The sequence below is a fragment of the Lissotriton helveticus genome, chromosome 9 (assembly GCF_964261635.1).
Source record: "Lissotriton helveticus chromosome 9, aLisHel1.1, whole genome shotgun sequence".
NCBI classification, from domain to species: domain Eukaryota; kingdom Metazoa; phylum Chordata; class Amphibia; order Caudata; family Salamandridae; genus Lissotriton; species Lissotriton helveticus.
This window is the reverse complement of record NC_136070.1, coordinates 936425580-936438290: the sequence shown is the minus strand read 5'-3', so window position 1 is coordinate 936438290 and position 12711 is coordinate 936425580. Positions and strand designations below refer to the sequence as shown.

The 12711-nt window shown below is 43.4% G+C and overlaps 1 protein-coding gene across 2 annotated transcripts in view; it reads right to left on the bottom strand.

Moving 5' to 3' along the window:
• The window catches only part of ACY1 (aminoacylase 1), a 197418-nt gene that overhangs the window by 53262 nt on the left and 131445 nt on the right, over nt 1-12711 (bottom strand). For both annotated transcript variants that reach the window (XM_078661166.1, XM_078661167.1), the window contains 4 exons: nt 7183-7272; nt 5854-5910; nt 4007-4080; nt 3402-3451 (listed from right to left, as the gene is read on the bottom strand). In XM_078661166.1, coding sequence (XP_078517292.1) covers nt 3402-3451; nt 4007-4080; nt 5854-5910; nt 7183-7272 — 271 coding nt within the window. The remainder of the gene's footprint in view (nt 1-3401; nt 3452-4006; nt 4081-5853; nt 5911-7182; nt 7273-12711) is intronic.

Genomic DNA, 12711 nt, shown 5'->3' with positions numbered 1-12711 from the left:
CTTCTTTCTGGGGGCCCTTTCTGCCTGGCCTGAGGATGGCTGGGAGACTTTACTTGCCCTAGAAGCCTTATCCTGTAATGTCCTGCTGCTGCTGGGACCCTCCTTGCTGTGGGGGTCCTTTCTGGGGCCTTTTTGTAATTTCTGGGCCCCCAGCGCCTCGTGGGCGCTTTATCTTGATTGCTGGGCGGAGCGCTGATGTTGTCCCTCGGGGGAGGGGGGGGGGGGGCGCTCCTGCCCTTTTATTCCTCGCAGGTGCCTACCCTGCATTATGCCCGATTATAGCTATTTATAACTAAAGGGTGCCACCCCTTTTTATCGGTGCCTTAACGGGTGCCCGCCCCGTTTTTACTTTTATTTCTTATCTCGAGGGTGCCCACCCCTCATTTTTGCAAAGAGAATCACCGAGGCGTCCCGAGTCTCGGACACGACCCGGAAGTCAGGCAGATGGCGGGCGGGACTTCCGGGTTACAGAGGGAAGCCCAGCGCCCGCCCATGCTGCCAGGAGAGACGCCGTGCTGCCGGGATCCCCAGTGCGGGGAGAGAATGAGCCTGGTGATTCGGCAGGGCTCCCATGAGCGAAGGGAGCCCTGCATTGGAGAGGAGTTGCCTAGCGGGCTCTCTGGAGCGAGAGAGCCCCGCCCGCGCCGCCACGAGAGAAGCGCTGCTGCGGGGAGAAGAGGGAGAGCTCCGCGCAAACCGCCGCCCGGAGGAGCCCCGCCAGAAGAAAACAGCTTGGTGAGTAGAAAGGGCTGGGGGGCTCAGTTGGGGCTGCTTTGGTGCCGGTGCGAGGTACTGTGTCAGAGTGGCCCCGTGTGTCAGTGGGCCGCTCCAACAAGAGTATGGTTGCTCGGGCCCAGAGGGGCCCACACTTTGTTGTTAGGGCCGTGTGGCTCCATTTTCAGTGCCCGCATTCTTTGTTTCCAGCTGCCCCCGTGTTGGCAGGTGTCAGCTGCAATGAGGGGCATGATTGTTGAGGAGCCAGAGTGCTCCAGAGAGCACATGTGGGTACAGAGCCTGGAAGGCTCCACCGGTTGCGCAAAAATGTATTTACAAAGCCCTGTCTGGCTCCAGCCTGCGCATATTTGCTTCAGAGCCTGTGTGGCTCCAGTCTGCGCATATTTGCTTCAGAGCCTGTGTGGCTCCAGCCTGCGCATATTGGTTCCAGAGCCTGTGTGGCTCCAACCCCTGCGGCGCAGTTGGTCTAGGGCCAGTGAGAGCCCATGCCGCAGTTTTCCTTCCGGCTGCCCAGCACTTAGTGGGCAGCTGCACCGTTTAGGCGCAAGGAAGAGAGAGTCCCTGAGAGGGACAGAAGTGGCACAGAGGTGCCAGGCCTTCCACAGCTGCGCAGCACTTAGTGCCAGCGGCAGCGTTTAGGCCCTTGTGATTGTCCTCAGCTGCCCAGCAAGTAGTGGGCAGCTGCAACGTTTAGGTTTGCTGACTGGCGCTGCGATGGCAGCGAGCCCTGACATTCTGGACACAGGGCATTTGAGCCCCTTCTTGAGATGGCCAGTTGGCCAGGGGGCTGGTATGTGGGTAGGGTGCAAGGCCCTAAGGTGATTTTTGCGCAATGTGATCTTACTATGTTATGATGGTAATGGCCTAATGTGATTTTTGCGCAATGTGATTTTACTATGTTATGATGGTAATTGCCCAATGTGTTTTATGGGCTAGAGTGATGTGGTGCTAGGAAATGTAATGCATTTAGTATGTTTTACGCACCCGGTATTGATACCTCTAGAGATGGTTTTACCTATGGAGGTTGATGTTAGTGAGATTAGGTTTCACTGTGAGTTACGCCCCTAAATGTGATTTATTCTTAGGGGGAGGGTCTAATATCTTTAGACTAGTGAGGAGATTGCCTACTGTATTTCTACTGGTTAGGCCTAAATGTGATTGCTGCGTAATGTGCTTTGCCTTTATGCTTGTGTCATACTTCTAAATGTGCTCATGCTTAGAAGTTTGCTTTGCCTAGTATGTTATACTAGAGAGGTTCTGTGTCCATGTGTGATCTATGCCTATGGTTATTAGTATTGCGTAGTGTGTACCTACCTGTTACCAGTGGTTACTGGTTGTGATCTATAATTGTGATTAGATGTGACAGTTATTCTAAGTGCTAGTTCTACTAAGTGCTGATTCTGACAGTGGCCCACGTGGCCCTGTCCTGGTGTAAATAATCCCTTGTGAATATTGCCCGTGCCAGTTGGCACAATGTATATTGTGTGATTACTATCTGATGTGTTTTGACAATACAAAAGTTATTTTTATATAACCTTGTGTGGAGTTCCTTTCGTGGTGTACCTAGGATGTTGTTGCTGTTGTGTGCGTGCGCAAATGCTTTACACATTGCCTCCGGGATAAGCCTGTCTGCTCGTGCCAAGCTACCAAGGGGGTGAGCAGGGGTTATCTTGGCGTGTGACCCCCTTGCTCGGACTAGAATGGTGGTTTCTGCCTGGCTTTGGCGTAAGCCTTAGCCAACCAGAAATCCCAGTTCTAACACGTGCTGATTCACAGACTGAACCGAAAATTGCCAAACTTCCTTAGATCACGAAGCATCAAAATGTTACAACATTTGTTGGAAGAAGGAACAACACATCCAAGTGACAGGTTCTAAAGTCTAAATGTTATAGGGGAGAAGGAGCCACATCAGTATAGTAAAGATGAAACACAGAACATGAGAGGCATTTGAAAGAGAAATAGTAAATTCTAACTATATCCAAGTAGGTGAAGATTTTTTATTTTTAACCAAGCAGAGGTTTCCAAATAATGTTCTGGAAATGTCATGTGACATCTCCACCGGGCTCCTAATCACAGCACAGAATTACACGTAGGACAAACACTTCTTTCTTTTTTCCATATGGAATATTTTTTCTATGTATAGAAAGTCCATACTCTATATCTTCACCAAGTCTGGGAGTGATCCATTCCCTCTTCAGTCTGGAAGAGAATTGTTGCAGCTGTTGCCTGGAGTAAATATCTGACATTTCTAGAGTGGGGAAGGGTCAGATCAAAGTTTGGTATGAGTTTGTGGATATCCCACACTTCTAGTTTAACCATGGTCTAACCTCCCACCCCCTGTGTAGGACTTTCTACTGCGGCTTTCTTCATACTCATGGTATAACCTTTTACAACTGTCTGGGATGCTTTTGTGAATGCCTGGCAGACCAAGATGAAGCCATTTACAACTGTAATCATACATTTATTGCTAAAAATGCCTTTGTGATCTGGCCCCATGATGTGTACACCCTTTTCATCAAAGCTAAAATTCCAAGGCTCTCTTATTCACGGAAATCCCATCTGACATCATTATGCATTGAAGAAGATTTGGTCTTTCCTTCACTTTGCCTATCTCTATTTTATGATGGATGAGCTTTAGGAACACATGGGAATTCTCCGCTTGTTACCTTTGTTTTTCTTTATTCCGAAACTCCATAAAGCTGTTGATGACTTTATGCTGTGGGGTGACAGAAAGAAACATGCTTAGAGTTTGAGACAAGGGGAGCCCTCTTATACAAGGGTGAATATTATGCATCATTTGAGTAACCAAAGCTGAGCTGAGAAAACCACATTTAATGTGGCATGGCTCTTAGATTGTTCTAAGCTTGTTCAAAATGTTAAGTGAGAGTTCTGCTGTGAAAATACCCATGCCATCATCTCCTGTCTGTATGTTAAATCTGAAATTAAAAAGTTCTGATCACCTAAAGCAGAGATATTTGATGTATTTAAAGAGGCCCCTAGTGCAAAAAATAAAAAACTAAGTACTCTTTTTTCCAGTGCTGCATCATCAACAATAATAATCAAAAAGATTCTAGAATGCCCCTTTGGTTGAAGATATCTTTCTGACTATTGGGCTACTTGTGGCACCATGCACCCACTCAGAGCATGGGGAAGGGTTATCATGTGATGCACAGTATGTTTTTCCTATTTTAGTTTAATTCTAAAAACAACAACATTGTCTGCTCAACAAGCAAGGATTGAAGGCATTTACTACATTGCAGAAACCTCTTACCAGCTTCTCGGCAGCTGTGTTCTCAATGAAACGGGAGCCATGCCCAGGGTTCCCCAAACAATGTACAGTCAGCCCTGCGGGGAGGAGATACAGGAAGTAAAACGTGATGAACGAGAGGAAATCGAAACCAGAAAACATGAAGGTACTTCACTTGATCTCAAAAGTAAGCTACACAAAAGTGGGTGGGACTTATTTGGAGACATATATGGAAACATAAAGCAAACTATCAGAGATCTATATCAATAACAACGGACGCAAGCACACCCAGTTACTCAGTATCATGCATCCCCACTTTACACTTCTAGCATCAGACACTAGCGAAGCACTGGGGATGGAGAATGGTGAAATAATGACTTCTCTGTATTGTGCAACTGAATTTGTATCTAGGAATCTGAGTCTTATTCCTTGAATGACTCAGTCTCACTAACTTAGCCGTCACCAATGACATCACAAAATACCCATGGCACTCTAACTTGTAATGTCAAACAATAGGTTGGCTGTCCTTCTTGTTCTCCAAATGTGTTTCTTTCACATGATTTGATCTGTTCTATTATCCTTGTAAGATGTTTTTAGTACTTCGATTGACTTCCATGAGATACAATCATGTTATTTGTAATTCATACAAACTGCTCCACAATCCAACAAAACAGACTTTTAATTTTACTTCTTAAAGTCATTAAATTGTTTCGGTACAACCTTTCATTCTGGCAAGGCAATCAAAAAATGACCTTGTTGGAACAAATTAATGGTTACTGGAAATGATTCATGGAGACAATAGGCATTGTTAAGTTATAAATCAAAGGATATTTGGGCAATTATAAAAGAGAAAGAACTAGTACCATCTGGAGCCAAAACTCCACCCTTAGTTGAGCAAAGCCAGAAAGCGTGCCTTAAAAGGCCCCAGAGGGGCAGTGATTACTAAATTGCATAGGTGGCCTTCGGGGCCTCATTTTTTAGAGCTCATGATGATCACCCATAAATCTGTGCCTGAAAATAAGCTATGAATACTTATTCACAACAGCGAATACATTTCACGATGCATACATTAAGTAGCGAAGGGACTTACCTAGAGTGTGGTGGTCTGGTACTCAGTCAAAAATGTGGCACATTTCCTATCCGCCATATTACAAGTCCCACTGGCTATAATAATAATTCAGGAGATGGGACATGCACCACGTTTTGCCTGAGTACCCGGTCTGCCAAATTCTAAATGAGACCATTGGTTAATATAGCACATTGTTTTTATTTGTGAAATTAGATTTAAACTTTAGATTTTGATAATAAGCCAATATATATTATTGGATTTATTGTTTTATGCTGAACACCTTTATATTTGAGTTATTGACAGAAAATCAGTCACTGCTGGAAAATATGGATTTGAAATGTTCAAGTGACATTTATTTTTAAGATCCAAAGGCTTTAACACATCCATTTCCATGTATAAACAGTACTTTCAATTTAGTTTAGGCTTTGGAAGGTCATACCGACCTGCTGCACAGATGAAATTCAAGTTGTTAAAGGAATGTATGATTTTCATGTTTTAACACATGGCATATTAGGTTGCACACTGTCCGACTTTCACAGAAAGTCTATATCTTAGAACAAAATGTTTTAGTTCAGTATTGGAAAATACATTGTCCCAGCTCTGTGAACAAACCACGTTGAACTTCAGAGGTGTCTAAGTATGATTAATGACTACTGGGATGATAGAAAAGAAAACAGATATGTAAAGGAAGTGGAAACAGAAATATGGAACAAGTAAAAGGCTGAGGTGAGAGGCAACTTAACAACAAATTGGTAAAGTCGGAGAAGGCATCAAAGATTTAAAAACCATGAGTGCTACTTACACCATATACACTTTTCACCATAGAACACTGTAAACTGGTCGGAAGGGTTTGCCAGGCCTGTTGACGTAAATTAGAGAATTACTGATAATGACAATCAGGAGGCCTCAATTTATCAACTAAAGACAAACAACACTGTCATGATGATGGGCAACTTGTCAAAAAATGTAGGAAATCCCAAAATAGAAATCTACTGTAGTGACCCATACCCATAACCTCCCCATTCCTTTTCTTTTTTCTCTTCAGTTTAAATCTAATTATTAAATCAGTAAACTTTGCCTTAAGTGGCTATTAGCGTACAGGCAGTCCTGGGTAATCCCGCTCTCCCCTATCTGTCTGACAAAACAATTATACTAAATATATACCACTGGTCCGACTATCCTCAATTAACAGAACTACTCGCCCTGAATTCCATCATGCAGGACGTAAGTGGTAGGGTTAGTGAGGAAATACACCGTCTTAGTCATACATAACTAACAAAGACTTGTTTAGCAGCTTGTTTAACTTGCTTACAGGTTTCCATTCTCATTCCCTACAATACTCTACCGTAATGATCCATGAATGAAGATCAGGCCTACTTGTAGCAAAAGAGCTCCTATTCCCCAAGTATGCGGAGGGGGTAATGTGTTTGATTACAATTTATTGTAATCTATAGATTGACCTTGATTTAAGAAGAGATGTATTGTTTTACATGAACCAAATTGTTTTTACGTCAGTTGGGTATGTGGCATCGTATGCCGCTGGACTGCTGTAGTTGGAGGCTTTCTACCAAGGAATGATAGTCTGTTTAAAATGCCTCATATAACTCTGTTGCATTTACAAAGCAAAGCCACCATTATAGCTAAGGAATTTTCAAACTGAGGACGAACATAATGTAATCAACCTTTTGTGTCTAGCTAAATTAATATTTTTTTTAATCAAACATGAATATACCATTCAATAAATTGTAATTTTTTTAAATATTAACAAAGTTGGTGGACGCAGAAAGTTACGACAAGGGCTAATAAAAAGTTCCAACCTTATAACAGAACAGATGGACAGAAGTTAGTGGTATCCCAGGGATAGCACAAATGTGCTCAGTCCACATGTAGTGGTAATAAGTAGAGGGACTGATCGCAGGAGTGATGTTTTGAGCTGTGGTTGGCTCCTCAGGTCTCAGGTTTGAATACAGGCCTTATTGTGCCAAACGAGGAAAAGTGTGGTAAGGACCATAGGAAAACAGAACAAAATATCATTTCAGCTTCTTGCTTTAGCCCAAAGCGACTACAAACATGAATTTTCTTCACATTATTTAGATCCTTGCCCCTCATAGTGAGAAAGATTAAAACTTACCTTCGTCAAGTGCGAATCCCACATTTAGAGACTTGAACTCTGGTTTCTTTACAAAAACTGACATGCCAGTGTATCCTCCAATCTCCTCATCTAACAGCAGAAAAAAGGTGCAAGGTCAACTTATCGGATACATGATTCAATGCAGCTGACAAGTATGGGCTGTATCTTTGTAGGGTACATCTAGTATAATGGGGTGACCCAGTTACCCTCAGAACCTGGGTGTGAAGATATGTAGTAGTGTTGGTTCTGTAGGGTGCAAAATTGCTTTTTTTTCTCCTACTGAATAAAGAACATTTTGCAAAAATAAACAATTATTCACACATGTGTCATAGCAGTTAATGGAGAATAAAGAAAACAAACAAACACACCAATCATGAATAATTCAAAGGAATATATAAACGGAAAGAATCACTTTTTTTTCTTTTTACAATTTGTAGTGTATAAATGACATTAAGAGGCTGTCACAAGTAATAAACAAACAAAACATCGAAAGAGATAAAGTGGCAAAGTGCATAAATGTGCTGGTTGTGAAAAAGATACAAGCGCTTGTCATAATCCTGACCCTATTCTCTCTGCTCCACGTCAAATGGTAATTCAAATCCCAAGCGGATTAGAGATTTATGTATCTAGGGATGGAAGACATATGAATGATTATTTTTAACCAACAATACATCACTGTATATATATTTTTCACAAATAGCACTTTTATGCACCATGTCACTTTATCACTTGCGCTGTTTTGTTTATTACTTGTGAAAGGCTCTTAATTTCATTTATACACTACAAATTGTAAAAAGGAAAAAAAGTGATTCTTTAATTTTATATATTCCTTTGAATTTTTCATGATTGGTGTGTTTGTTTGTTTTCTTTCTTTTCCATTAACTGCTATAACACAAGTGTGTGAATACAAGTCTTATTTTCGCAAAATGTTCTTTATTCAGTAGAAGAAAAAAAAGCAATTTTGCACCCTACATAACCAACACTACTACGTATCTTTGTAGGGAGCAAGTCAAAGGGGTGGGTTGGGACAAGGGTGGGGAAACATTCTTGAGTAAGAGAAGGAATTGTAAATTACCATCAATAGCGAATTTGCAGGCTATTATATATTCACATTTTGTCATAGTAAATCCAAGGAATTCAATACTCATGCTTAGCCCAGTACCATACTTCCTTAATTTATCTTTCCCCATGTTCAACGTTTCCACAAATGGGTAGACTACCATACGCTGATACCCATAGTCTGCACTGATTTGTTTTATGGGTGCAAGATATATCAGTGAAAACTGACCAGTGTTCACAAATATAAAGCAACAAAAGTAAAATAAATAGCAACAAAAAATATTTAATCAAGCACTCTTAAGTTACAGTACTTGCTACATTAAATGATTCAGATTAGAAAAAAATTACTCCTTTTTATAGCCCTGCCGGGTGTAAATATTCTAAATCCCATGTTAGACTACTATGTTAAAGGAGATTATAGGAATGAAGGAACGGAAGAGAGTATGGCAAGAGACCATAACAGAACAAGCTAGATCTGGGAGAAGAGTAAGGAGAAAAGCTTGTGGATGTAGAAGCAACAGATGGCAATAAAATGGTGACAAGAAGCGATTAATGAACTTAGCATAAAGCATGAGCTAGTTTCTGAATCCTAAATCTTGATGTGCTTGTGGTCAAAGGTTAGTCTCAAGGCTATCAAAATGGAATGCCTAAATCAGTTTCCATGTTATGTTGTTTATGTTATTTTAATTCTATTTGTTAAGCGCACTATCAACACGGGACTCTAGGCACTTGATGAAAAGAGGTCAATGATTTGGTATGCAAAAAGAAAGAAAAAAAATGAAAAAGCAAGTTTAAAAAGTCAAGTTTTGAGAGAGTGTTTGAAGCTGAAAAGTGACTGTTCACACACAGCTGAGCAGGCATGAAGTTCCAGAGTTTCGCCACGCAGATTGAAAACTACTACCCCTTACCCAATCCACACGAAACCTAGGCACAGATAATTTTGCAGAGGAACAGAAAGAGCCCTCTGAGGGCAGTACCTGTTAAAACATTTTTAGGAGATTCTCATGAGAGTGTCTCGTGCACTGAGCAAAGCATCTGGAGAATAATCAGAAGTCCATCCAATAGTGGCCATACTTGGTTATACTAGATGAGTTCATGTTTGTTGCATAAAATCTAACATCAACATTACAAACACAAAATAAAAGAAGGCAAGCATTGCTAATGCCACTAAAAAAAGAGGCAGGCAATATAGAGGTAGCAGCAGTGCACCCTGCCTCACATACTCAATACAGGAACAGCATGCTCAGCTGCACCGAAGGGCTCCCTCACATACAGATGCCACACCAACAGAACTGGTAGAGCATGGCCAGGAACAGTGCTATCTTTTCTCCCTCATAGAGCTGGTATAAAGTAGAAATCTCAGTGCAAGGTGTGCCCTCACTGAAAAGTCTCAGCACTTCAGTAACAGTGCAAGCTTCCCTCGGATATGAAACAGCTACAGGAGATCAGCCGCAAATCAAGTTCCATTCACTTGTAACAGAAAAGGCACAGTTCAGTAGAAGCACAATAGTCCTTCCCTCAGTGAAAACATACATCACAACAGCAGCAGCAGTGCAAGCTTCTTCTAACTTGCATATGGATGGTGTAGAGATGGCAGTTAGGGAAAATAGCAGAAGCGCAATGACTGGAGCAGCAAGCAGGAAGGACATGGAGCAAAAAAAAGCCTTAAAGACATCAACTGGAGCAGAGACTGCTTCCGCTTCTGAGTCTGCTTGTCAAGCAGCGAAGCATGGGTATGGACTTCAGGCCTCATTCAGAGCAGGACTGTTGGCACAGTACTAGAAGACAGCAGCTGAGCAGTCATCTTCAGAAGGATAAACATGATCTCTACTGCCTGTGGCTGGAATGTGAAAGCTGTCCTCCGAGTGGTGGTATGTCCTTAACGGTATCTCGGACTAACTGTAGGAAAGGGCTCCTTTTTGACATGGTACCCCAACTTTTGCCTAGTATCTGATGCAATTTTGACAGCAGTGCGGGCTCCTGCTAATTAGGTCCCCAGTGCCAGATCTCTTTCTCTAAACTGTACAATTGTTCCCCCAATTGGCAATACCTTTAGCACCCAGTGTAAGTCTCTAGTAAGTGGTACCCCTGGTACCTAGGAAAGAGACTAAAGAGGGTCCCTAAGGGCTTCAGCATGTATTGTGCGACCCTAAGGGTCCCCTCACCTAACTCAGGCAGACTACCACTGTGGGTTGGGTCTGTTGGAGCAGATAAAAGAGAAAACACGACATAGGACACATCCTGTGTGTCATGCCTGCAGACACTGCATGCAGTATAGGTAAGCCACCCCTACAGCGGGCCTTATAGCCCTATGACAGGGTGCACTATACTACATGTGTGGGCATATCTGCATGAGCAAATATGCCCCTGTGATGTCTAAGTCAATTCTTAGATCTCACAAGTGAATATGGAACAGGAAAAAACAAGTTCCCCAGTTACATGATGGCTTCCCCGAAATCTATGGTGTTTGGTATCAAACATCTAGTATCAATAAACCCACACTGATTCCAGTGGTGGATTTATTAATACATGCGCCTTGAGGGCACCTCAGAGGTGCCCCCCGAAGCCCTACCAGACTCTGGTGTGCTGGCTGACTGGTTTCGTCCAGTCTGCTACCACAGACTTGTTTTTGACACCCCGCAGGTGACAGCCTACGCTCTGAGGGCAGAAACAATGCCTGCTCTGGCCGGAGGTGTTGTCACCTCCTCAAAGAAGGATATCTAAGTAATAGGCATATCAAAGCAGGAGGCTTCAAAAGCCTCTACAACTTTGATATACAACCACTGCTTCTCCAGACAGGGGAAATGCCTACCCACTGCCCTGGGCCCATTTGCACAAGGACAGGCGGGAAATAAGATATGCAGGTAAGCGTGGTGCACTACCAGGCCAGTCACACCCCTAAGGTGAGCTGCCTGATGTGCCTCCCTTTAGGAAAATTCTACCATCTTGGTGAGGACCGAATTAGGAACTCTGGGACAGGGTTCCCCAGCTTCTCAGAGGAAATGGTCATATAAGGGGTGTAGTGACCGCAAGGGTAAGTAGCCCATTGGCTACCTCCCTTCACTCCCCATAACACTCCTAAATTTAGTATGTAAGGGAGCCCCTGGATCTAGGAAAGCAGATTCTTACTACCTAAGAAGAAGGAAAATGAAGACCAGTGAAGAGCAAGAAATGAGGAGCAGCAACTGACTTTGTGCTAACCCTGCAGGTCTGCCTGCTGTCCCCGACAACTGCTCTGCCTCCATAAGCCTGGGAGGACTTCCAGCACTTCAAGAGGTAACTAGTATCTGCCCCGGAGTAGCGGAGCTACTTCCCAACACTCTGCAGGCACCCAAGAAGACCCGTGTGGACTCCAGACTGCAAAAACCCGACACCGGAAGGCACCACTGCACCCGTGCCCCATATCCTGAGTCGCAGTGGACTAACAGTGTCAACGAGGTCCTGAGACCTTCCAGTCGAACCCCACCTTGGGTTTGCCGGGACTGGTTCCCCCTCCCCACCCCAGTTGCCTCCTGCAGCCTCTTTTTGCAGACCCCTTCAACTGCGACTGCCCCCGTATGGATCAGATGCCTCAAAACACTACTGCACCGGAGCCCCACAGCCCATGGCGAAGTGGACCAACTGTGTGCCTATGTGCACGAGCATTTCGAGAACCGAGTCCCCCCCCTGTGGATTCAACTCAACTGAGCCCCCCCCCCCAGTCCCAGCCTGCAGCTTATTTATCCCAGGAGCGTTTCCCATTGAAATCAATGGAGCACCAGACGTCGAAAAGCACCTTTGCATTCGGACTTCCCAGACCCTATCAAGGTGACCTGTTGGTGCTGCTTTGGAATTTGCCCCATTCTTACCTTGACTCCAGAAGATGGGTCCTGTAAGTAACAGCTAAGTACCCTTATGCAGTATATGTGTTTTCCGCATAGGATAACATACAACTGTATTTACAGGTTTTCTTCACAACTGGGATTTTAAAAAGTACTCACCCAATAAAGAAGTTATTTGTGTCTAAAAATATATACAATAATCTTTTTCTAAATTGGTGTTGATCTCTTATTGAGTGTGTGTATCCTTTATTGACCGCGTGTATGCAATAAATGTCTTAACAATCCTTGATAAGTCTAAGGCTGCTTGACAACACTCCCACAAAAGAGCACCTGGGGATTGTTAAAACAAGCCCCTGCCCACTCATAGGGGATACCTGGAGTCTCTACACAATATACATCTTTTTGGCACATTATATAGAGGGCCATCTCCCTACATCAACGAGAAGAAAAACGAAATACGGCTGGAATCCAGCAGCTTATTGGAGAGCGGATGTTCTAATAAACACAAGGGTGGCAGGATGCAGATCATGACTGGGAGATGTTGGGGGTTTTACAGACAGAAACATGTGGGACACAAGCTGGAGGGAGACTAACCCGTTGGGATCAAGGCAGTGGAAAGAATGCACTAAGAACCACAGGTTGAAAGCGG